At 40.9% G+C, this 27601-nt stretch overlaps 1 protein-coding gene across 1 annotated transcript in view; it reads right to left on the bottom strand.

The window, feature by feature from the left end:
• The window catches only part of srgap1b (SLIT-ROBO Rho GTPase activating protein 1b), a gene marked incomplete at both ends in the record, with an annotated part of 53167 nt that overhangs the window by 22311 nt on the left and 3255 nt on the right, over positions 1-27601 (bottom strand). Inside the window, 13 exons of the mRNA XM_083999578.1 lie at positions 662-722; positions 848-881; positions 996-1023; positions 1132-1216; positions 1999-2196; positions 5592-5693; positions 6827-7048; positions 8465-8593; positions 9803-10000; positions 11146-11208; positions 15618-15725; positions 15828-15882; positions 16939-17134. Of these exons, the coding sequence (XP_083855704.1) occupies positions 662-722; positions 848-881; positions 996-1023; positions 1132-1216; positions 1999-2196; positions 5592-5693; positions 6827-7048; positions 8465-8593; positions 9803-10000; positions 11146-11208; positions 15618-15725; positions 15828-15882; positions 16939-17134 (1479 nt within the window). The remainder of the gene's footprint in view (positions 1-661; positions 723-847; positions 882-995; positions 1024-1131; positions 1217-1998; positions 2197-5591; positions 5694-6826; positions 7049-8464; positions 8594-9802; positions 10001-11145; positions 11209-15617; positions 15726-15827; positions 15883-16938; positions 17135-27601) is intronic.

The following is a 27601-nucleotide window of genomic DNA, read 5'->3' on the forward strand; positions in this document are numbered from 1 at the left end:
CAGACTCTGGACGAACAATAACTGTCCATTTATTTTGACTCATAAAAACACATACTTTTGTGTTTTATTTGACATAATAACTCAAAAAGAAACAATAAAATGAAAATAGACAGACAAAGTTAAGTTTTACATCATTCTTATATCTGCCCATCAAATATCAGGCTAATTCTGGTTAGCTTAGAATAAAGACTGGAAACAGAGACAAAGACAAAAACATCAAGCTACTGGAACCTCTAATTATGACATGACATGTATTGTTTGTTTGATTTGCACCAAAAACAATGACCTATTTTAGTCAGACACCGACTTTTTACACATTTTTTAACACGAAATGTAACACCCAATAACCAGTAGGCATGATACTGGTTTGAAATTACAACATGAATCACACTTTTTGTGTTTCTCTGCACTTTACAGCAAAAATTATATATGATATAATAGATTAAATGAATGCAAGTTGTGCCTGTTTAGATGTCAGGTTAAGTTAAAATCTTTATTTCAATTAACTTAATTTAAGTTTTTGTTAAAATCCAAACAAAGAAACATACGTATAAAAGATAAGACACTTTTTTCCAGACTTTTCAAGGCCTTGAGACACCTTGAGTTTGACAAAATGGTGAAACAAACCACAACAAAATTGATTTGTGAAGCTGAAACTCACCGTGTAGGTTGATGTAGCGGATGCAGCTCTCCACCAGCAGAGGTATGGCTTTGGTTGAATCCTGTCAACACACGTCATATAAAGTTACTTCGAACACTTTGCTCAGATTTCATTTTCTAGAGTTTGAAAAGTGAGGAGCCACTTGTGCACAAAGAAAGACAAACATCCTGAAGCGTGAAAGTCTACCTGGTGCTTGCTGTGGGAGTTCTTCCGCCCACGACTGTAATGAAGCGAGACGAGGAAATAAAAAAGAAAAAGAGAGAGATATTGTTTCATACCGAAGTGGTGGGATGGGAAGTAACAGATATTATTAAGGTGAAGAGAGAAGCGTTACCTCGTAGTTAGCAGCTCAGCTTTATAACCTGTAAAGAGCGGAAAAACACAGGGACATTTTAAAAGGTCAGAGGAGCTGATTATCGTGTGAATTAAAGGACAGAAGGTGAATCGTAGAGAGTCCGTGTCCGTCTCACCTTCAGCTAAAGCTTTCTTCAGTATGTCATGTTTGGCCTGGAGCTTGGAGATGAGGTTACTGCCCTCCAGATACTCGCGGAATTTCTGAGGAGCATTAGAAATAAAAATAGAGGTTTTATTTGTGTCGTTTGATCGGTATTTGTTTAAAGGGATAGTTCACCCAAAATTGAAATTTATTATCAAACTCATTATCTACTCACCCTCATGTCGACTAATAAGGGCTGGGAGAAGTTTCAGAGTCCTCCGTGGCTTCTCTGAGTTACAGGGGGTCTCGGCGTAGCAGTGCATGTCCATATAACGCTTGCAAATGGATACCAACTGTCTTCGTAACAAAAAGACACACCAAAAAACATCCAAATACCTCCATGCTGCTCGTATGTAATGTCCGTCTTGTATTGAAGCCCCGAAATGCGAAATTGTCCCAAAAGAAATTAAATAAGTCTATATTTCAAGCTTGTTTTGTAGCGGAAGCTTCTCGAAACTACTCTTCCTGGGACAAACTGGGAAGAGGAGCTTCTGCTACAAACAAGCTTGAAAAATAGACTTATTTAATTTTTTTCGGGACAATTTCGCATTTCAGGGCTTCAATACAAGACAGACCTCACATACGAGTACCATGGAGGTATTTGGATGTTTTTTGGTGTGTCTTTTTGTTATGAAGACAGTTGGTATCCATTTGCAACCGTTATATGGACATGCACTGCTACGCCGAGACCCCCTGTAACTCAGAGAAGCCACGGAGGACTCTGAAACTTCTCCCAGCCCTTAGTCCACATGAGGGTAAGTAGATAATGGGTGAATGAGTTTCAATTTTGGGTGAACTATCCCTTTAAAAAGCCGAGATGATCGTGTTGTTTTTCTCTCACGTTGAAGTAGAAGAGCTCCGTCTCGTGCTGGTTGGCCCGTCGCTTGGCCAGACTCGGTTTGTTCAAGTAGCCGTCCGACACGCTGGACTTGACGGACTCGGAGGACGGGCTGTGGGTGAAGCTCTGGGAGACGTCGAAGTCGTCCAGCACCGTCATGTCCTGCAGCGTGGTGAGAGTGGCCCCCCACGTCTTCTTCACCTGGAGGACAAACAGCAGCGTTATAGATCATTTTAAAATATTTTTTAAAGGGATAGTTCAACATTTTGGCAAACTGGCCCATTGCCATAATCCCTATAGTTATAGCAGTAGGTTCATTACCTTTAATTGTCGGTTCAAGCTGTTTTTAGAACGGCAGAGCAGAGCCGCAAGCTGCTCAGAGCTACGCTACGGAGGCTCATGAGATTTCTTGGTTTCCCTCATCAAATACAAAATCCCAAAACTCCAAAACGCTTTCGTGGACAAGTTGTGACCTGCACATTCACCACGCTATGAGATAATAACACAACGTTACCAGACAGAGTTGTTTTAGAGGGAAATTCATGCAAAACCGCTGATGCACGTTGCCTTCAGGGACAGTTTTTCATCAAGCAGTCTCTGTATTTACCTCTAAAACAACTCTGTCTGGTAACGTTCTGTTATTATCTCATAGCGTGGTGAATGTGCAGGTCACAACTTGTCCACCAGAGCGTTGTGGAGTTGTTGGATTGTGTATTTGATGAGTTTGATGAGGGAAACCAAGAAATCCCATTAGCCTCCGTAGCGTAGCTTTGAGCAGCTCGCGGCTCTGCTCCGCCGTTCTAAAAATAGCTTGCACCGACAATTAAAGTAACGAACCTACTGCTATGACTATAGCGATTATGGCAATGGGCCAATTTGCCAAAATGTTGAACTATCCCTTTAACAACATGATGAGAATCTGTAGACGGGAACAGGAAAAGATGAAGTTTCTGTGGATGTCGAGACTCTTGTTTTGCTCTGAGGGTCAATTAAAACTTTCTCTGTACACTATAAATGTTAATAAATAAATACATAACCATTTACCTCAGTCGCCTAAATTAATGAATGTTCTGGGTGTAATAAATGTGGTTAAAAATGTATTTTATTGACCCCAAACCACATCTCAGAGTAATTTGTCATGTCACTGTGGTTATTTAACACTTAATTGCAATAGTTTTTGTCACTTTTTGCCTCTTTTTGTGACCCATTTTTGTCAAATCGTGTCATTTTACCTCTTTTAAGTTCTTTTTCGTCTCTTTGTGGTCATTTTGCATCTATTTTACATGTTTTGTCAACCTTCTTTCTGGCTTTGTGTCTAATTTTGCTCATATCGCCTCTTTATAGGGTAATTTTTCTGTAGTCATACCTATTTTTGGCCATTTTGCATACATTTTAAATGAGTTTGTGTCACTTTTTTGCCATTTAGCATGTCTATGTGGTCATTTTGTCTCACATTTTATTTGACTTGTGTCCATTTTTGCAAATTTTACATCTCTTGGTGGTCATTTTTTGTTAAGTCATAGTTGTTTTACCTCCTTTTGAGTCACTGTGTGTCTCTTTGCAGCCATTTCGCATTGAATATTTAATCCTTTTGTGTCATTGTTTTTGACATTTTAGCACATCTTTGTGCCTGGGCGGCCATGTTCAGTGAATCCATCCATGCTCAGACGTCACTGTGATGAATAAATGTCTCTCACACTGCAGAACTTTTCTGCCTGATTGACACATTAAGATCTCTGTGAAGCATCAGCAGTCGTTTTAACACTTGAGCGTCACCGCGAGACGAGTCTGCAGCTGCCATGTGAATCTCTCGTCTCCACCTTCACACCCTGAACTCTGTGCTCTGCTGATCCCGCGTGTGAACGATGACTTCAGAGGCTGAAAATAAATTTCATGACTGCACCCGGCTTCATGGATCACGAGTCATGAATTATGAATATTTAATTGTTTCAGGGTGGAGTTTAATTTTCCTAAATTTTTGATGAAGTGTGCGCTCGGGCTCGACTGCCTCGACTCTGTGTGGGTATACGCTACATATGCAAAGCGCGTTTGTGTTTACAGCAGAGATAATGGGCGTGAAAGTGTTTTTTATTTGTATATGATAATCAGGGCGTGTGTGTGTGTGTGTTTGTGTGTTTGTGTCGACGTGCATGTGTGTGTGTATGTGTGTGAGAGCTGCTGAGACGTGCAGATGCAGCTCATTAATCCACACTCCTTCAGCATTTTTATGCCCTTCAGGGTGAGTTAGCAGCTGCCCTCTACACACACACACACACACAAACACACACACAAACACAGTGAGCGCCGCCGCCGTGACACTGACGAGGCCACAGACGCAGCATACAGCTTTATTTTGGAGGTTACAGCTGTTACATTATCACCACATTAAAACTATAAATTAACATAAGTTCGAGGAAAAGTTAGTTACTAAGAGGAAAAAAAAACATTTTAATTTGGAGTCGGTTCAGCTGCTGCGTCGGGATCAACACTCAAACTTAGAGTTTATTAATATCTGTGATATGATACAGACATAAATGATCGTCACGTAACGCAGCTGCTTCACTGACTGGAGAGCAACCAGGACTGAGGCTAGTAATACGTAGCTTTGATTGATTGCTTGGCTTATAAACCATGATTCACATTTCAGAGGATAACATTTTCATCACAAATGAGTTGAACTTGAACTCTTCTTTAGTCTTAATTTGCTCCACTTTTCCTAGAAATCTTGCGGAAACAAAGATCTCCTTCATCATCATCATCAGACAACCAAATCAAATCCAGGACCTTATGCTCAGTTTTCTCCAAGAGATGTTTTCCACAAATTGCAGCACAGTTATTGTTATTAAACACCAAAAAAACAAAACAAAGGTCACATAAAATAAAATAAAAAGTGCTGCTCTTCAATGACTCTACCTTTATTAACATTATCTGCCTTCGGAAACGCTTTTATTTTGAAATCCCCCTCTGGAAATGATGACACAGATGTTCATGTTCACTTCCTGATTGGTTTTCCTGATTCCTCACATTCATTTCTCATCACTCTTTTCCATGATCACCTCATACTCTGCTGCTGTTCTTCATTTCTTGTATTCATTTTACTTATTAATATTCATTTGTAAAGGGGCCACATATTCCTGATGCTGATGGGACAAGAGATGGAAACTAGCCAGGTGGCTATAATCTCCCATATTTACATTTTTAATGTTCATGAATATGTACTCTCCCATTTAAAAAATAAATAAATAAAATCAAATATAATATGATATTCAATATGAATGTTGCCATTTGTAGATTTGTTATCTTAAAGCTAATTTACATCTGACAAAAAAGCACGGACGTAGATTATTTCTGATTCAGAGCGTCTGATGGTTTTTGTATCAAAGTGAAAATGAAAATGGATAGTGGATAGAAAGTGAGAAACAACAGAAACAAGGGATTTGTCTACATCTGAATAAAAAATGGCGTTGAAGGACGATAACACAGATCTACAGGTTGACCAATAACAGTTTTTCTCTCTGACTTATTCCAGAACTGAAAACAGCAGCCAGATGTTCAAACAGCTGGAAGTTTAGACCGTTATTATTTAACCGCCTCACCTCTTCGTTCTCTATCTTCAGCGAGGCCAAGCGTGTCTGCAGCTGTGTGAGCCGGAGGGTGAGCTCAGCCTGGACCTGAGGCTGCGAGGCGATCTGGGTCACCTGACAGGAAGTGGACCGACATTAAAAAACAAACAAACCTCAAGACGCCGTTATGTGTAGATTAGGGAACACATATTCACCATTAACTAGGTGCTATTGTAGCTTACTAGCTCCTTATTAGTAATTATTAAGCACGTATTCACCTTAGTCTACTAATTAATTTACAATGAATAAGCAATAATTAGGAGTTAATATATGTCTTGCCTCACTCCCGAGTCCATGACCAGCAGATAGACTCCATCCTTTCGACTGTGCGTGCAGTAACAAGGGAGATAGAGCCGTATCGCCCATAATTAGCTTAGCTCAAACACTGGAAGTGTATGGGTAGTGTTAGCCTGCCTCCACCTAAAGTCATCAGAGACACTCTTCAGCAACTCTAAACGGACCGATCTTCGTCTCAGAGCTGACAAAACTCTCCGGTAAGGCATCTTGAGCGGTCAAATGTCGGTAACGGGACGAGATCGGTCAAAACGGTTTATTTTGGTTCAAGCTAGCTACATCGAGGGTAGGTTAGCTTCCTGTTTCAAAGTAAAAGCACAAATTCTATCGTCATGGTTTTCTGTATGTAAAGGGCAACGGGTGTTTTATTTTGTGAAAGTAACCAGAAGTGCGTTGGTCACAACGGCTAGCTTGAGTAGCACCGAATTCGTCTGAACAAAATTGTAAACAGCTGGTATTTAGACAAATTAACGACACACTGCTGATCTAAACGGCTACTTTCTTGCCTAAAATTGTTTGAAATGTCGATAAAGTGATATATTTACAGAGTTTAGAGCTTCTGACTACTGATTTCGGCTCGGGTAGGAGTCAGGCTAACACTACCTATACGCTTCCAGCGTTTGAGCTAAGCTAATTACGGGCGATACGGCTCTATCTCCCTTGTTACTGCACGCACAGTCGAAAGGACGGTGTCTATCTGCTGGTCATGGACTCGGGAGTGAGGCAAGACACGAAAAAAAAATGTTGGCGTATCCCTTTAATAATTACTAATAAGGAGCTAGTAAGCTACTTAGCCTATATGCATATTAATAAGCACCTAGTTAATGGTGAATATGTGTTCCCTAATCTAAAGTGTTACCAAGATGTTAAATGTTTTATACATGGAGTAATAATACAAGGTGTGAGGTACTGACTGCGTCGCCCATGTGGGCCTGGAAGCTGAAGCGCTGCGGGGGGCAGAAGGCGGTGGGGTAGAGGCCCAGCAGACGCTGCCGGTCGCGGGCGGGGTCGAGGCCCTCCACCGCCCCCTCCAGCACCTCCAGCCCCGCCCGCCTGGAGGCCTCGAGGCTCAGCTCGGCCGACAGGTAGGTCCGCAGCGCCCGGCTCAGACTGGAGTGGTACCCTAGGTCACAGCACTGAGAGAGGGAGGGAGGGAGGAGGAGCTCTGTTCAAGCTGCAACCACAATGTCTGTTTGTGAGGTGAAATAACACTACAATACCCATGAGCCTTTGCTGCAGAGTTGCACAAATTGAAGATGGCAAAACAAAATAGGGGTGTGCCAAAAAATCATTCACATAAGAATCGCAATTCTCATTTAATACGATTCAGAATCGATATAAAATTTCCCAAAATCGATTTTAAAAAATAAAAAAATGAAACAAATCTGCTGGCTGTAGGCCTCCATTTCCTTAGAATTTAAAAGGCAGCATGTTTGACTGCACTGGTTTTTTTTTTAACAAAGAGGCACTTTTCATTTTGTTACTTAAGCAATATATGATATTGCTTTTATGCAACAGTTTCAACAATTCTATCTAAGCGTGGATAAATGTTTAAAACTCAATAAATGTGAAAAAGACAGTTTAGTCATTCTGTCTGGCAAAGCAGACTGGAGTAGATCATGAGGATCCTTTGCACACCAATAGACTGAAGCAGAAATCATTATGAATCAAATCTTTTTGAATCGAAAATTTATTTTGAATCGAAACGTAGCCCCAAAAATCAGAATCGAATCTAATCTAATCGTGAGATAGTAAAAGATTCCCAGCCCTAAAACAAAATGAACATATTCTACTCAAAATCCTTATAGCGCCACATTATGTAATAACGCCGCCTTGTGTAATAGTCTGCCACATTTTGTAATAAAATTCTTGAACGCAATATGTAATAAACTTTGCCACATTTGTTGTTACATAATGCACCAAATTATTACATTTTCTTCGTAAAAAAAAACGCGCAACACACGCATTTTCTAACAACTGATGCAATATGTAACAATTTATTACAAAATGCGGCAAAGTTCATTACATATTGCATTCAAGAATTTTATTACAAAATGTTTAATATCCGGGGAATATTCACAGAATAAATATGTAGTATATATATATACTGTATATATTGATATGGATAAAGATGTACTAGATAGACAGTTAGATATATAAACTATGATGAGTAGAAAGGGGTGGGAATTTAAACTCCCACTCCTGTTTCGAACTTGTGTATATTATGATTTGATGATACTTTTTTTTTGTTTTGTTCTATATATGTATGTATGTATGTATTTATACATTTTTTCTTTCTATATTTCGTTCTTTCATTTAGACATGTTCAAAATAAATTCATTCATTCATGTGGCGGCTTATTACAAAATGCGGCGTTATTACATCATGAGGTGAAAATGTATTACATTATTACATAATGCGGTGTATGTTGTTACATAATGTGGCGCTACAATCCCTGTTTATCATGTTTAAACTTGGACAAATGGGGACTTTATTTTGAAACAACCGTCCAGCTTCCTGCTGCGTCATAACGTAACGTAGCGTTGACTCACGTCTATGATGTCGGGCAGGTCGTGGATGTAGTACTTGAAGACGGAGGCGTTGGTGGCCTCCAGGGTCAGCAGGTACTCGTTCCGGGCCTTCAGAGCCTTCAGCTTGTTCTCCGAGTACTTCGCCTTCCTCTGATCAACACACACACACACACACACACACACACACACACACACACACACACACACACACACACACACACACACACACACACACACACACACACACACACACACACACACACACACACACACACACACACACACACACACAGGGTTATCAATGGTCAATCAATTCATTTGCACTGTGTGAGTTTTATTTATTTTATTGCCTTTAATTGTTTTATGTCTCTATGTTCAGCACTTTGTTTTCAACTACGGTTGTTTTAAAGTGCTATACTGTATAAATAAAGTTGAGTTGAGATGAGTTCATCCCTCCCTCCTCTGTTATTTACCTCCGATTCACCACCTGGTTAAAAATAGTGGATCGGAGGTAAACGGTGTTGATAAAGTTAGGGAAAAAATCTGCTCTGTTTCAGCTATAAACATGTTTAAATTATCCATCTGTGTCATTTAAACCCTGAGAATGAATATTTATAGTATATATTTTCAACTAAAATGTATTAGTACATTAAGTATGCAGGTAGAAGCTAGGAATTAAAAGATATTTAGATTAAAAAAAGGGAAAGTTATTCGCTGTGATAATGAAAATACATGTTTCTTGATTCTTATTTCCTTCTTTTATTATTTACTTGATCAATTTTCCTCTTGTAAAAAACAATGTTAAAATCAGTAGCATATGGTGAATAAAAAAAAGTTTAAACAGTTCATTTTTGGGCATCAGTGGCTGCAGCTGACAGGGGCAGCTAACGGTAGCTAAGCTAACGGCGGTAGCTAAGCTAACACCAGGACGTCAGCTGTTAAAACCCTCCCGTTGTCGGACACGACATGAAACTACTCCAGTTAGCTCAGTCATGTTGTAACTCAGATATCTGCTGGAGAAAATATTTTTTCATGGACCGTTAATTGAGTCACTGAGTTATTAAAGTTAAACAGGTAGCTAACCTTTAGCCCAGCTAATCTATGATAACCATGACTAATTACAAAAATGTGCACACATAAATAGTAATGTTTGTCCAATCATTGGTTTTATAGACTTTACAAACATCAGATTAGTCTAAACGGTGTTATAGTGACATGAAAAAGTAGATATATATAGCGAAACTCTCGTCCGTCACTATTGTTCGAATGCTGGTTTTCTACCCGGAAGTAGTTGTAAACAACAAGGCGATTCGTCCTATACCAATCTCTTTCTCTCTGTAAAGCGGCAGTGTACTGTACCTTCTCCCTCATCTTCTCCATCTTGCGGGCGGCGTTGCGTCTCTGGTGGCGTTCCTCTATCCTCAGGCCGAACACGGGCTCGACCCCTCCGCCCGTCCCCGACACGCCCTTCACGCGTCCCTCCTGCCGCTCCGCCTCCCGCAGCTTGGTCTCCGAATTGACCGTCTCCGAGTGGTACATGTGATATGTCTTCATCACCTAGGCAGTTTAGAAAAGAAAAAAAAAAAAACAGGAAAAAGCTGCAACCAGCCAGGGTCGAATGTGTCTTTCTTTTTTTTTTATTTGTTTATTTTCATTCATCCCTCAAGGTCGTCAGGTCCAACGTTAATCTGATTTCTCTTTGGACCAGAAGCTTTTAAAGCCGACACAAACTAAACTCTGACATTTGACGCCCAATAATCGCCCGTTTTCTCCTTCAAGGCTTTTTTTTTTTTATAACAAACATGAAACATCTTCTTTGAACCTAGAGAAGCAAAGTAGTCGTCATGGAGACAGTATATCATCTTGTTTAAAAGAAAATGTGACTTTTCTACTTCGACATTCAAATCAATGGGAAACATCACCTGGTTCAAACAGAGCTAAAACCTCATCTACATACAGTATTAATTTAAAGGGATAGTTCAACATTTTGGCAAATTGGCCCATTGCCATAATCCCTATAGTCTTAGCAGTAGGTTTGTTACTTGTATTTGTCAGTGCAAGCTATTTTTAGAACGGCGGAGCAGAGCCGTGAGCTGCTCAGAGCTACACTACGGAGGCTCATGGGATTTCTTGGTTTCCCTCATCAAACTCATCAAATACACAATCCAACAACTCCACAACGCTCTGGTGGACATGTTGTGACCTGCACATTCACCACGCTATGAGATAATAACACAACGTTACCAGACAGAGTTGTTTTAGAGGTAAATTCATGCAAAACCGCTGATGCACGTTGCCTTCAGGGACAGTTTTTCATCAAGCAGTCTCTGTATTTCCCTCTAAAACAACTCTGTCTGGTAAATTTGTGTTATTATCTCATAGCGTGGTGAATGTGCAGGTCACAACTTGTCCACCAGAGCGTTTTGGAGTTGTTGGATTGTGTATTTGATGAGTTTGATGAGGGAAACCAAGAAATCTCATGAGCCTCCGTAGCGTAGCTCTGAGCAGCTCACGGCTCTGCTCCGCCGTTCTAAAAACAGCTTGCACCGACAATTAAAGGTAATGAACCTACTGCTATAACTATAGGGATTATGGCAATGGGCCAATTTGCCAAAATATTGAACTATCCCTTTAAGAGAGAGAGGGTACAGTGTGATGTCACCAACTCTTGTCTCCTCCTTTCCAAAGTTTGTTCCACTTACGGTGTAAAGCTCGTTGAGAAGCTTCATGAGGTCTTCCTGTAGCTGGAAGATGATCTCTTTACTCTGACGGAGGAGAAAACACAGAACAAAAACATCATCAACATGAGGTAAAAACACTGATTAATGTAGATTCATGACTTCAAATACGTAGGTACGCACAAGTCTGAGGTGACATTTTTCCATTTTTCTGAGGAAAATATTCCAGTATTTGTTCTTGTGCAATAATCTAAGAGCTTTTCAGAATAAAATTTGACATTAAACGTGATTAGTTTACAAAATAAAAGCAGTAGTTTTCAATCATTGCAGCCTTTGTAATGTCTCAAATGTCCAAAGAGATATTTACCCACCTAACTTTAAGCACGATATCATCTATATTACTGTTTGAATTTACCCAAAACGTATGCAAATAGAAATATAATATAGATAGATAGAAGTTTGTTTCTCTTCTTTCCTTTTCTATTGGGTTTCACATATTAAAAGGTTAATTCAGCTACGTCACATGATCCAGAGGTTCAGCCATGCAGCGTCTGGTCTATTTTTGTACGTGACACACGGATGAAATATTTAAAATAAAAAGGACGGTGGAGCTCAGTGACGTTTTCAGTCAAAAAATAAAACAGTTTAATTCATAATGAACAGAAACGGAGGCTGTGAACTAAACTACAGAGAAGAGGCTGCACATGAAGTCAAATTAAAACCAAGGGAAAGAAGAAGGGAAGAAAGGAAGGAAAGAAGGAAGGGAATAAGGATTGTGGAAAGAAGGAAGAGAAAAAGGAAGGAAAAAGATGGAGGGAAGGAACAGATTTGTTCAAGGAAGGAAGAAGGGAAGGAAGGAAGAAAGGAAGGAAGGGAGGAATAAAAGGATAGTTGAAAGAAGGGAGGGAAAAAGGAAGGAAAGAAAGATGGAGGGAAGTAAGGACGAAGGGAAGGAAGGAAGGAAGGAAGGAAGGAAGGAAGGAAGGATGGGAGGAAAGAAGAAGGGAAAAAGGAAGGAAAGATAGAAGGAGGGAGGGAAGAGATTGGGTTAATTGGGTCAAAAAGGAAGGAAGAAGTAAGGACAAAGGGAAGGAAGGAAGGAAGGAAGGAAGGAAGGAAGGAAGGAAGGAAGGAACAGATTTGTTCAAGGAAGGAAGGGAGGAATGAAAGGATAGTGGAAAGAAGGGAGGGGAAAAGGAAGGAAATAAAGATGGAAGGAAGGAAGGAAGGAAGGAAGGAAGGAAGGAAGGAAGGAAGGAAGGAAGGAAGGAAGGAAGGAAGGAAGGAAGGAAGGAAGGAAGGAAGGAGGGAAGGAACAGATTTGTTCAAGGAAGGAAGGGAGGAATGAAAGGATAGTGGAAAGAAGGGAGGGGAAAAGGAAGGAAATAAAGATGGAGGGAAGGAAGGAAGGAAGGAAGGAAGGAAGGAAGGAAGGAAGGAAGGAAGGAAGGAAGGAAGGAAGGAAGGAAGGAAGGAAGGAAGGAAGGAAGGAAGGAAGGAAGGAAGGAATTCATAATGAGCAGAAACGGAGGCTGTGAACTCAAGAGAGACGAGGCTGCACATGAAGTCAAATTAAAACCGGCTGCAAACACATCGATGCATCAGTGTTTTAGGACTTGACAGATTTGGGTTTTTTTTCTTTTCTTTTCTAGGGGGCCGATGTGATGTGATGTCAAATTCGAAATTCAGATATTAAAGATATTAATAAGTCTGAGACATGAGAAATGTCAAAGTAAAGTTAATGATTCTTCATCACAGGATCATTTTGTTCTTTCACAGAGCAGCTGCGAGTGACGGACGAGAGCGTTTCCTCTCTGTCGGTGTGTTGGAGGAACAGCAGCAGATGAATAAATGTGACCACACACACACACACACAAACACAAACACACAAACAAATGAATTCATAAATGAAACACGTCGCGTCCTGATTTTTTTTTTCCCCCTCGTGCATTAAACAGCCGGCCTGCTTTTTCTTTTTTGTTTTTTTTTGTTTCGGGGAAGGAGCCACATTAATATTACATTATGCTAAATGACTGTGGAATCCCAGGATGGATGAATCCCGTTCCCATGGCTCCTGCTGAGAAAAGATCAGCTGAGCCTGTCGCCATGGCCACGGGGACTGTCGGCGTTGTCATGGCCACTCGGCTGGCTGGCTGGCTGTGTGTCTATCTGTGTGTGTGTGTGTGTGTCTGTGTGTGTGTGTGTGTGTGTGTGTCCGTCCTTCCAGAGCAGGGACGCGGGGACGTGATGGAGGTCTGACTGTTTATAGCTGCTGGCGGCCGCTGCACTTTAGTTAGCATGAATAAAAGAGGAGCCGGAAGAGAGATTAATAATGAACACAGAGAGAGCTGAAGTTGGAGTGTGTGTGTGTGTGTGTGTGTGTGTGTGTGTGTGTGCATAGTGTGTGTGTGTGCGTGCATGTGTGTGTTTAATTTGTTAAACTCTGAGGCGGCGCAGCAGCAGCAGCAGAACTCAGGGGAATACGGACTTTACTTTTCATTAGAATCAACTTTCTACTGAAGAAAAAGAAGAAAAAGAAGCAGCAGGAGGACGCTCAGTTACCGTACTGTACTTAAACACACCACCTGGGTCAAGGAAGGAAGGAAGTAAGGGAGGAAGGAAGGACGAAGGGAAAGATGGGAGGAAAGAAGGAAGGGGAAAAGGAAGGGAAGATAGAAGGAGGGAGGGAACAGATTGGGTCAAAAAGGAAGGAAGAAGTAAGGAAAAAAAGATGGAGGGAAGGAAGAAAGGAAGGAAGGAAGGGAGGAATACAAGGATAGTGGAAAGAAGGGAGGGAAAAAGGAAGGAAAGAAAGATGGAGGGAGGGAGGGAACAGATTGGGTTAATTGGGTCAAAAAAGTAAGGAAGAAGAAGTAAGGATGAAGGAAGGAAGGAAGGAAGGAAGGCAGGAAGGACGAAGGGAAAGATGGGAGGAAAGAAGGAAGGAAGGGGAAAAGGAAGGGAAGATAGAAGGAGGGAGGGAACATATTTGGTTAATTGGGTCAAAAAGGAAGGAAGAAGTAAGGACGAAGGGAAAGAAGGAAGGAAGGAAGGGAATAGGGATTGTGGAAAGAAGGAAGGGAAAAAGATGGAGGGAAGCAACAGATTCGTTCAAGGAAGGAAGAAGAAGGAAGGAAGAAGGGAAGGAAGGAAGGAAGGGAGGAATACAAGGATAGTGGAAAGAAGGGAAAGAAGGGAAATAGGAAGGAAAGAAAGATGGAGGGAGGGAACAGATCATGTCAATTGGATCAAAAAAGTAAGGAAGAAGAAGTAAGGATGAAGGAAGGAAGGAAGGAAGGAAGGAAGGAAGGAAGGAAGGAAGGAAGGAAGGAAGGAAGGAAGGAAGGGAATAGGGATTGTGGAAAGAAGGAAGGGAGAAAGGAAGGATGGAGGAAGGGAACAGACTGGGTCAGTTTGACCCAGAAGGACGACAGGACAGGAGGGTTAAAAAAAAAAACAGGTGTAATCAATATTTGTGATAACAGCTGTGACATCGTGACAAATGGGAAAAGCTGAATCTGCAGCAACTCACAAGATTTATGGAGAGTTTCTGTTTCTGTTTCTGTTTCTGTTTCGTTGCTTTTTCTGTCTCGACGCGACTTCTCTGTCGGGTTTTCAGAATAAAAGCCTTTTAAAAAGCCTCCGTCCGACCCATGGGAAGTGAACATACAGGAACATTTAGAAACTAAATTTCCCAGAATGCACCAGTCAGACCAACAACAAGATGGCCGCACAAGCAACCGAAGGGACACAGAACTGTATAGTAAATATTTTCACCATTAATATGAATTTGAACCCTTTTACATTAGCCTACATTTAATCTTGTGTCCGTTCATTACGATTATGTTCCCTATGGAAAAAGTTGTCTAAAATCTCCAGTAGTTGCGTTTTCTAACACTACATTGTCCCACATTTTTATATCTAATGCAGCAGATGATGTTGGAAATTTAATTAAAATCCAGCAGCAAAGAATAAGTTGATCTTTTTTTTTTTTTTAATGCTCATCTGTTGTCATTGTATAGTATTGTATTGTATTTTCTTGGTCGACCAATAGTCGTCATTTACTGTAGGGCGATTAGACTTCCTAGGACTTCCTGTATATGGCCCTTCAAATTAAAAGCCCTATAGCCTTTCATATACAGTTCAGTCATATTGATTTTGACTTAATTTTGACAAGACACGGCCCCAAATGTTTGGATCGACCAATGACATTTTGGTCGATTAATGCTTGGTCGACTATTTGAAGTGCAGCCCTACATTGTATCATGATGCAGTTGAGGATGTATTGCAGTTTAACAGTGGTGTCTCAATTCATTCATTGGGGAATATTTCTGGCAGGGAATAGTGAATTTTTCCTGGGACTACTTTCAGCAGCGGATGAATCCACATTTGTTGCAGCAGGACGACGACGATGACGACGGTGGAGCCGATGATGATGATTGACATTATCATCTTTCTGGACAACAATGGAGCTCAAAACAAAAGTCTGAGCTCACCCTCTTCAGCAGCCGAGCCGAGTCCTCGCTGATGTGCGTGAGGCGGGAGATGACGTTGTTCAGGTAGAGGTCGCTGAGCGTGGCGTGGTCCTTACTCTCCCGCCTCACCTAGAGAGAGAGAAAGAGAGAAGGAGAGAGAGAAAGAGTGTGTGATATGTCTGGAATAGTCGAAAGAAAAAACTTTAAAAAGTATACATGTGAGCAACGGACCTGGTTTAGCAGCAAGTACCAGCAGTTCACCGGAGAGAGCAGGTTCTGGTCCTTTCTAGAAGAGACAGAGAGAGAGATGTTCAGATAATTAGCATATTCAGATTCAGATTCTAACCTGAATCCTGAAACTCAAAAGTCAGATTTGGATCGTTCCTTCAAAATAAAACGTGTCTTAAAGGGATACACCAACTTTTTTTTTTTTTTCGTGTCTTGCCTCACTCCCGAGTCCATGACCAGCAGATAGACACCATCCGTTCGACTGTGCGTGCAGTAACAAGGGAGATAGAGCCGTATCGCCCGTAATTAGCTTAGCTCAAACACTGGAAGTGTATGGGTAGTGTTAGCCTGCCTCCACCTAAAGTCATCAGAGAAACTCTTCAGCAACTCTAAACGGAAACCGGCGGGCCGATCTTCGTCTCAGAGCTGACAAAACTCTCCGGTAAGGCATCTTGAGCGGTCAAATGCCGCTAACGGGACGAGATCGGTCAAAACGGAGGGTTCAAGCAAAGACGGTTTATTTTGGTTCAAGCTAGCTACATCGAGGGTAGGTTAGCTTCCTGTTTCAAAGTAAAAGCACAAATTCTATCGTCATGGTTTTCTGTATGTAAAGGGCAACGGGTGTTTTATTTTGTGAAAGTAACCGGAAGTGCGTTGGTCACAACGGCTAGCTTGTGTAGCGCCGAAATCGTCCGAACAAAAAAAAAACAGCTGGTATTTAGAGACAGAGTTGTTTTAGAAGGAAATTCATGCAAAACCACTGATGTGTGTTCTTGTTGGGGGCAGTTTTTCAGCAAGCAGTCTCTGAATTTCCCTCTAAAACAACTCTGTGTGGTAACGTTGTGTTATTATCTCATAGCGTGGTGAATGTGCAGGTCACAACTTGTCCACCAGAGCGTTGTGGAGTTGTTGGATTGTGTATCTGATGAGTTTGATGAGGGAAACCAAGAAATCCCATGAGCCATCCTTATGGCAATGGGCCAATTTGCCAAAATGTTGAACTATCCCTTGAAGTATATCATTCAATGCGACTGAATGTATGTATATACTGTATATGACCTCATGTTTGTGTTATGAAAAGAAAAAATGAAGTAAAAACGCTGCTGCTGCCTACTTGTATTGCTGGTGGTCCTTGGTGCTGCGCGTCTTGGCCATGAACCTCTCCGCCAGCTTCTCCAGGTTTCTCGAGTACTCGGTCTCGATCTCGGACTTCTTCCTGAAGAAGTCCTGCAGGTCCTGGAGCAGCTGCACCCGCATCTCCGTCTGCTGCTCCAGACAGCGCTGCTGCTCCACCAACTGCGCCCGCACATCTACACACACACAAATAAACACAAATAAATACATATGCATGATTTAAATTAGGTGTTTTTTCCTGTTCATCTTTCACACGTCACTGTTTCTGTGGCGTTTGCTCGTCCTGTCGGTGAAAAACAGAAGCGTGGGCTCTGTTTTTTCCTGCAGCGCTTTGACCTTTTGGTATTTCCCTGACCTTGAAATCCGCTTCGCAGGAGGTTCATTCATTAAAACGTGGCAGCTCAGCTCAGCTCAGAGGCGTACGGCTGTTCTGTTGGCCTTTTTTTTGGGTGGAAATTGAGAAATTATACGACTCAGAAGAACGACGTCGGCTTCTGGTGCCACATCAACATCGACTTTGACTATTTGACTGAACCCTCGGTCACAGAATCAGATTAAAAAAAATATCTAAAATGCAAATACAGTATAAAGCCGGTGGATGTTGTTCAAAGCAGCGACAGAAACAGTGTTTAATGTGGTCAAAGCAAAGTAAAGCAGTGTGTATTTATCTCTAAGTGCTTCCTACAGTATCTGTTGTTCACAGCTGCTTTATTTGACATCGACCCCCCTCCTCTCCTTCAGTTCATTAAATCCCTGCAGCGTGTGAAGGCAGCACGACACACACACACACACACACACACACTGATAAACCCCGCAGCAACGTCTGGTTTAAGAAGTGCAGACTCTCCAACAGTGTTTATGTTTGATAAATCACATGATAACGACTCCAGACACTGTGTGCAATGGGTTTATGCATGTTTTTTTTAAACTTTAATGCATTTTCCCTTTAATGCATCATCATGTCATGTTTTCCTACATGATGTGAACATCTAGGACGAAGAGAAGCAGGAAGAAGAAGGAAGGAAGGAAGGAAGGAAGGAAGGGAGGGAGGAAAAAAGGATAGTGGAAAGAAAGGAGGGAAAAAGAATCACATCAATTGGATCAAAAAAATAAGGGAGAAGAACTAAGGAAGGAAGGAAGGACGAAGGGAAAGATGGGAGGAAATAAGGAAGGGAAAAAGGAAGGAAAGATAGAAAGAGGGAGGGAACAGATTGGGTTAATTGGGTCAAAAGGGAAGGAAGAAGTAAGGAAGGAAGGAAGGGAATAGGGATTGTGGAAAGAAGGAAGAGAAAAAGATGGAGGGAAGAACAGATTTGTTCAAGGAAGGAAGAAGAAGGAAGGAAGAAGGGAAGGAAGGAAGGGAGGAATTAAAGGAAGGAAAGAAAGATGGAGGGAGGGAGCAGATAATTTCAATTGGATCAAAAAAGTAAGTAAGAAGAAGTAAGGACGAAGGGAAGGAAGAAAGGAAGGCAGGAAGGGAAAGAAGGATGGAAGGAAGGGCAAAGGGAAAGATGGGAGGAAAGAAGGAAGGGAAAAAGGAAGGGAAGATAGAAGGAGGGAGGGAACAGATTGGGTTAATTGGGTCAAAAAGGAAGGAAGAAGTAAGGACGAAGGGAAGGAAGGAAGGAAGATGATAACATGATAACGACTCCTGTGTGCAATGGGTTTATGCATGTTTTTTCTTAATGCATTGTCCCTTTAATGCATCATCATGTCATGTTTTCCTACATGATGTGAACATCTAGGACGAAGAGAAGCAGCAGAATTAAATCGGAAACTGTTGTGCAAACGTCTAATTTTAATTATTCATTCCTGTCATCGTTGTTACAGCACAACAAGTGAAATAAAAACCCACACGTTTTGCCTCTGGCTGCAGATTCCAGCTGCTGAGCTTCATCCAGACGACACGATCATTTCCTGTTTCTGTCATGTGACTCGCTCCGAGCAGAGTAATGAACTGAAATGGTTTGATACTGCTGGTTATTTATTTATCTATCTATCATTATTATTATTTATTCATACATTTGAAACTGTTTATTTATGTTTAAATCGATGCAAAAGAGGGAGATTTTACAATAAAAATCTGAATTTTTGCATTTTGTTTTTTAATTTTCACCGAAATAAAATGTAAATGTGTTTAAAAATGATGATTTGAGTTCTTCTTCTACATACTGCATATATAGCTAGCACCACAATGTTTATAGTGATAACAATGCACATTAATGTAACTGATATGGGATTTTTGGGGGGTTGATATTGATAATGGATCAGCTTTTTTGCAACAGTTCCTCAAATATGGTTCTAATACTGTGTTGAAATGTTTAACATTTTACTGTTTAACAATAAATACTTGGATTATTAACAGCTCTGCGGTAAACTCTCGGAAAATGTGAATGAAATAAATAGAAACTAGTAGAAAAAGGTGAAAAATGGTCAAATGAATTGTCCACTGTGTTTTTCTCTACAGTTTTGTGTGGATCAAACCTGCAAAGTTTGAAAACACAAAAAAAAATGTCCAGCTGATGGTTTTTATTCATATCTAACTCGTCTGTATATTGTGATTTGAATTTTATTTTAATTAAATGTTGCAGCTCTGATACGACTCCACCAATCTCTCTCATCAGCGTCAGTGAGCCAATTAAAATGCAGCATGTTGAGCTGATGATGCAGCTGATTGATGGTTTATGTTTGAAAAGGTGTGTAAAGAAACGAATGAGGTGAAATTTTCTTTTGGTTGATATGGATTCGATGAAATTGGTGTCGGTGTTTAAACTTTGACGTTGACCTACAGTGAGTCTGAAGGATCCATCCTCTGGGGACCAGGAATGTTTGAAAATGAAACCAAAATATTTATTCTGATCACAGTCGCTTCGTGTTTGAGAATCTTGGGTGTTAAATCGATAAATTGATTCATTTCTTAATTTAAATTGTTTCATTTTCTGTCGACCAACTAATCGATGAATCAGCCGCTCCTCTTCCTCCTCCCTCCTTCCCTCCATCTCTCTCTCCATCTCTCTCCTTCTCTCTCTCTGTCTTTTCATTCCTTCAGAATCACGGATGAACACGGTGCGTTTTTCTCTGAGGAGTCACCTTGGACGACATCTTCTGACCGCATTAAAAAAAGCACACACACACAAACACGCTCTACACACACACACACACACACACACACACACACACACAAACACGCTCTACACACACACACGCACACACACACACACACACACACAGAGAGTCAGTCCTACAGTCAGCATGGTAACGCCTGGCTGGTCGTTGCTGTTTCAGAGCTGTGGATCTGCAGCAGGAGGCAGAGAGGGGCGAGAGACTACAGAACACACAGCAACAACCCCACCTCTCTCTCTCTCTCTCTCTCACACGCACACACACAGACACACACACACCGATCCCTGGGGGACCCTATCCACTCCACTACCTGTTGTCTTGGCAACCACACACTGTGTGTGAACCATGTGATGAGGAAGGTGAAGACAAGAGCTCGGATCTGCCGCATCGACACACACATACACACGCACACACGCACACGCACACATGCACACACACACACACACACGCACACACACACACACACACACACATGCATGCACACACAGACACACACACATATACACACTGGACATGCTTCATAGATCTCTATAGAAAACTGCTGGAGCTTCTGGTCCCCACAAGTCTCAGTTTGTGTGTTTTGTGTGTCTGTGTGTGTGTGTGTGTGTGTGTGTGTGTGTGTGTGTGTGTGTGTGTGTGTGTGTTTGTGTGTGTATTGATTCTGGCTTCTTTTTTGCTGTTGTTATCTTACTAATTTAAAATGGCTGCCATCACACACTGAGCGTGTGTCGATCTGCAACACTTTCATATATAAACGACGCCTCCTCCCTGACTCCCTGTATCATCCTCGCCTCTGATTGGCTCCCGTTGTGACATCGCTGGTCAATGCGTTCCTCTGGTCAGCAGTTTAATCACTTCTTTTTTTTTTATAAAATTGGTGTTAAGCTTCTGGTGAGTGGCAGGTAACCATAGCGACGCCACTGATGCTTTAATATGCAACGTTTAAAGGGATAGTTGGACGTTTTCAGAGGTGTGAAAATGTGACTTCTGTGTGAAAATGGAAGACGTCCAAAAGAGAAAAAAAAATAAAACTGGCAGATGGAAACATTGGGAAGAAAAAAACCCCAGCATAGAAACAGAAAAGAATGAAACCAATCAGGAAAATAACTTCTCGTTCGAGCCCCGTTTTTAAACCTTTATTCATGTGCATTTTTAGCAAATTGGCACCATTAACAGTAGCTGAATCGGCCGTTAGCACTTCCTGTTTGACATTAAGCTGTTGATGTATAGATAATTAACGCTGGATTGATGCGATACCTCCCACCTGGTCGCTGCCACTGAATTTCTGCATTTTGTTTTTTTAATTTTCACCAAAATAAAATGTAAACGTGTTTAAAAATGATGATGTGAGTTCTTCTTTATATAGCACCACAATGTTTATAGTGATAACAATGCACATTAATGTAACTAATATGGGATTTTTGGGGGGTTGATATTGATAATCAATCAGCTTTTTTGCAACAGTTCCTCAAATATGGTTCAAACACTTGTGAAAAACTCATGGAAAATGTGAATAAAATAAATAGAAATCAGTAGAAAAAAAAGGTTGATGTATAGATAATTAACGCTGGATTGATGCGATACCTCTCCCACCTGGTCGCTGCCACTGCTGCAGCCGTCGGGGGGTTAAAGGTCACGCTCAAGGACGCCACAGTGGCGGTGTTGATGCTGCTGCTTTCACTTTTGCCTACCCAGATTTAATCACAGTCACAACCTGGCAACCGTCCAGTCACAAACCAACCAGCTCCTTCAACCTTGAGGCCACCGCCACCGCCGCTGCTGCACAACCTCCTCGTCATTATAACAGAACATTCAAAAGAGAAGAGAAGAGAACAAGCTTCCTTTTTGTTTCCAGGATCAAACTGCACTTGTTATTTCGTGGAATCATGACAAACCAGTTGGGGAATCTCTGCGTTAATGCACTCTTTTTTGCTTCCTTGTGAATCCCATTCATTCTTTTCTATTGGGATTTCAATCCTCCACATCAAAAGGGGGTAAAATGTACTGTATGATGGTGTAAAGACGATGTGAAACTTTGCCTCTTTACATAAAGCTGCTCTGGAGGCAATGACAAAACGATTTCTTTAAAAAAAAAGGATGAAAACAAACATTTATTTCCTGTTTAGCAGCAGAGATGAGCTGTACGTTGATAATGAGCAATAAGGGGAACATGCTAATACTTTAGTAGCACCTGCTTAAAGGGACATTGTGTAACTTCTCCTGTTATCTATTCACGAAAATCGATTATTTGGTTCAAAAGTCTGTTTTTCATTAATTTCGTCTGCCATCTGCCCAATTTCACGTGAATGCAGCATGAAAAATACGATTGAGTTGCTTGCGATATACAACTGCAACGCTAGATGGGAGGAATTCCTACACAATGCACCTTTAACATCAGGATGTTAATGTGTTGACTAATGTTGACTAATGTTAATGTTAGCATTTAGCTGCACAGAGCCGTCACTGTGGCTATAGATTATTATTTAAGGCTGCAAATAACCATCAACTTAAATATCAATTTAACTGCAAATTATTTAGATTAAATAGGCTATTATATCTTTTTTTAACAATACACACTGTTGCCGTAGATTAATAGGGATTCCAGTTTCTCAGATGTCAGGAACTGATTCTTAAATATGACTTTAGATCCTGATTTTCCAAGTATTAGTCAAACATAAATGGTTAAAAGTGTAATTTTGAGCGTTTTGGGTTTATATTTTGATTTCTATTCTTCATCCGTTTCTGCCAACTTATGAACCTTATAATAAATGTGTTAAATAAAGAAATAAAGTCTGCTGGAATCAGCGGATTAACAGCAGGCCTAAAGAGGAGAGAGAGCGTCTGTCTGTGTCGGATGAAGGGGTTTTAATTTTGCAGAGGACTCCAGCAGATCCACTGAGGTGTTGAGATTATATCAATGAAACTCCTCCGCTTGGATCACAGTCAATTGAAAGTGAATGGAGGACATCCGCCGCGCTTTGGCTTTTGATGTCTGAAACGCTCCCGTCTTAGAAACCTCCTCGTAACACCCCCAACGACAAGACTCAGCCTCTTTGATCAGAGCGGCTACAGTCTGCACCGCACAATGTGGCAAAACACTGACACAGGAAAAAAAAAAAAAAAACACAGACAATGTACCGAGCAAAAAGAATCTGTCTCGTTCGTGGAATCTCTAAACTGATTCCATCTGAAAACTCCCCAGAGCTCGTTTTGCTGCTTTGGCCGGAGGGAAGGAGCGTTCAGGTCACGGACCGACAAAGGGCATTTGAAGCATTGAAAACCAGCGAGAAGGATGAGGGGCTGATGCATTGCACAGTCATCAATTTCGCTTTATATTCTTTGTTTAAAGTTACAATTTGCATATAAATAAGATTCTTTTTTCTGCTTTTTAGTCACATGAAATCTACATTTCCTGCTTTAAACACAAAATGTTAAATAAGATTTGAAACACCTCTGTTTCTCGACATCCGATCACAAAAATCCTGCAACTAGTCCTTTAAAAACAGCAACGAAAAAAACCCATAAATGCACAAATTTAACAACTTCAGCATCATTCTCTTTGCACATCGAGAAAAACTGAGGCCATATGTTTATACATCTCGCAACTTGTGGGTGAAAACAACAAAATATTTTATCGGATGTGCCTTTCATTTAGACGGCGACAGCGTTTTTAGGGCTTAAAAACGAAAAAAAAAAAACACCCTAAAACGCTTGTCTAAATGTTGAATAGAAAGTGAGAACGCAACGCCACTTTTGCATTTTCTATATAGATCGTTTCGGTGTAAACATAGCCTGAAACAGATTGTACTGCTCTGTGCATCAACACTTCACATCTTTGCTAATACCAAAAGGATAGGCTACGTGAGCTAGCTGGTTAGCATGCTAACTTCAGTAGAAGAGCAGATAGCTATGATAGAGTTACCATAGATGTTGCATTTTGCTTCTAAAGACAGATGTAAGTGGGAATGGAGTTTGATGCTAAACTTGCAATATTTCTTCTTGATTAGTTTTTCTTAAAGGAGCTACAGGCTACTGTACTACCACTAGCCTACATAGCCAGTGTTAGCATTTAACAGCTGTTTATTTACAAGTTTTGCCAAGATCTTTGTAGACTTTACAATGCAATATCTTATAATACGTTCCCTGAGGAGCTTCTTATTCACGAAGGACTGGATGCTACAGTGTAGGGTTGGGCGGTATGAGCAAAATCTTATATCACGGTATGAGTAATTTCATATCACGGTAACGGTATATATCACGGTATGTTTTTTCCCCCTGTAAATTCAATTAATGGCTTAAAATAACCCATACTGTCGCATTTGATCATTTTCCTCTTTTATTTTTCAACTTGGATTTCTATTTAAAAAAGACAGGAAAAATGCCAGAGCAGTCTGGCTCCAGTTAGTGCAATTATATATAAAAAAATAAATGACAGAATCACAAGCTTGCATTTTACAAAAATGGCTACGGTCTGTGCTGTCTATGGCTGTTCAAACAGGTCAAACCGGGAAAATCAAAGAAGTTACTCTAGAGTTCCTAAGTAACCTTTACAGTCAACGTAAAGTAGTACAAAAGGGCTCAAATTTCAACAACTGACGGAAAAACGGTGGGTGGGAGGGACGGAAGTGACCATAATAAACTGTGTCCTAGCCATGGATGTATTGGTCCTAGCCTGTCCTACCGTAAAAATGGCACATAGAAAGAGGAGTAAAGCAATATGTTAAGCGGCAATATATATTTAGGCATCAAAGATGTTCAATCAAACCCACATAGTTTGAAACAACGTTTAAAACACACACAGCCAGTGTCACAACTAAGCATAAAAAGCCCGCTAGCTTAATGCTAACGTATAATGTAAAACACCATAGACGGGCTAACAGAGATTAGCATCGCTTATAACCTGACTTACTCCTCTTCTGAAAAACTCTGACAAGTCAAACTTTAGGATGTGTTAGAGGTCTAATTCATCTGTCTAACCATCAGAACTATGACACATGAAACGGTACGTGAAACGGTACGTGAAACGTACGTGAAACACAGCTGATCGATCGAAAAAAAATTACGGCTGGAGTGAATCTTCTTCGTCATGCTGATGCAACCACGCCAAGCAGTCTGCTGCAGTGCCGGCTCCCCCGTGTGTCGAGGCGGTCTAACTACAGTGACTCAGAGAGATGCCGCAGACATCTGCTCTTTCTCCGGTATAAACGGTATTGCAAAATCTCTACCGGTAGACATTTTATACCGTCACGCGGTATAATACCGTCATACCGCCCAACCCTACTACAGTGACTCGGTATCGGAAAATCATGAGACGGGCTGACTGTACCGAAGTTAGCCCATTTGCATGCTAATTTCAATAGGAGAAACAAAATAGAAGCGAAGCAAGTGGCTTTATTTCCACCTCTGGAGACAGATATTGAAGAATTTTGATGTTGAACTCATAATGTCTCTTCTAGACTCGTAATTAAACAAGCTGCTGATGCTAACATTAGCTGGGTAGCAGTAATAAAAGCCACAAGCTCCTTCAACAGGAAAGCTGTTATAATCTACTGTCTAGTGGAGTTGTTCATTGTAACTGGAGACAGCATCAGTCATGCATGTTTTCAATTTTGGTTTTAGCCAATAAAGAATAATGAGGAGAGATAAAAGGTTTTGACTAGAGAGTCATTAACATCAGAACTTAATGAATCCAGGCTTTATAGAGGCCTGGGAACCAGATCCAAAACGGTATCAGCAATTAGGACCCAACCCCACCCAGCATAAAGAGACTAATCAACAGTTAATCAATGTAATCTGATAATCAAGTTGGAGAAAAATGCCAAATATTTCTTGTTACTGCTTAGTCATGCGAGATAATAAACTGAACACATCTGGCTTTTGAATCTGGGCTCAACGTTGATCAGATGCAGCACTGTAGCCTACTACCAAAGACATTACTTAACCTTGAATTTTTTCCACTTTTTTTTAGGCCGTTTTAAAAAGATTGTTCATCAATTAAGTTGAGAAAGTGACTGTCACATTAATTGATTCCATCATCTGTTGTCAGATGACAGACTTTCCCCTCCGTCCTTTGTGCCTCCCTCTCCAGACTGAGGGAGCGCTCACTTCCAGCTGCTGATGAGGAAACTGACTGACTCATTAATTATCCCGCGATTCATTATCCGTCCAAAACCCTCTCCTGTGTTCACCTCTGTAATGAGGAACGCTGTTTATCTGCAAGAATAAAGGTTTAGGACGCAGCGAATGAGTGAGGATGCTGCAGGAATAATGTTTATCGGTCTCTCCTCTTCGGTCCTACATCTCCACGATCTTGGAGAACCTGCTGTCGTTCCTTTTGAGGTTTCAATTTGATCCTAGACTCCAAGTTGTTGAGATCTTGAGGACTTTGTGGAGGCAAATCCATCTGTTTTGGGTTCTTCTGGTCTTTGGACTTGGTCCTCAAAGGTCCAGTCACATTTTTTATTCAGTGGTCAAAGGCAGGGGTTAAAAAAAACAAACATTCCCCTACAAAATGAGACACCACTACTAAACCGTAATATGTCATCATCATATGCATCATGTCAGACAACTTGTATAATAATTTTACTGCTGTTGGACTTCAGTTATGGACATGATCTGCTTTATCAGACATGAAAATATGCAAACATGCGGGACCGTCATGTACAGCTTTTTTCCCCACTTACTGAACTCCACTCATCTCCAAGCTCCGTCTATGTTAAATGTATAGTCTGTATGTAAAATGTTTATGTTGTTTATGTATGTTAAATGTATAACCTGATGACTTTTTGTGCAGCAACTTAATGGGCTCTATGCACAGCTCCACTACTTCCTGAACTTAATGCTGCTCTTTTATTTCCTGTCTTACATTATTGGACAAACTGATTAATCCAGGTGTGTCCGAGTCGTCACAATAGTCAGACACACCTGGATTAATCAGTTTGTCCAATAATGTAAAACAGGAAATAAAGGAGCTGCCTTAAATTCAGGAAGTAGTGGAGCTGTGCATAGAGCCATAAATGAAATAAAATGAAGCCAGCATCAATGATGTCCAACTTTAGGAACAGTATTCTATAGATTTTCTTTGAAAACTTCTCTATGAAGAACAGGGGACAAAAGATTGAATGAAACATAAAATTGTTGTAACCTTTATCATCTCTTGCTGGTGTATCTGGTGGTTTCTGGAAAATTTGTCACACCCTTTTGTTTCTAAGTGTGGTCCTACACCTTCATCCTTCACCCCAGACTTCTGATCTAAACTTAGAAGCAGGATTGGGTTTAAGACTCCGACTTTATCGTTGGACACTTTGACGACCTTCTGCAGAGCGAATCTGGGATCAATGAGGGGTTTGATTCTGATCAAACCTCCAACTCCACTCGCGGACGTGAGGCTTTAAACCTGCAAGAAAAACCACCACTGAAGCTTCACTCATCCTCGTGTCCGACTCATCGGTCCAGAACAGCTGCATGCATCTCCAGGTCGCCCGTCCGTCTTCATGGATAATAACTAAGCGAGTCGTTGC

This window comes from Trachurus trachurus, assembly GCF_905171665.1.
Source record: "Trachurus trachurus genome assembly, chromosome: 23".
In the NCBI taxonomy this organism is placed as follows: Eukaryota; Metazoa; Chordata; class Actinopteri; order Carangiformes; family Carangidae; genus Trachurus; species Trachurus trachurus.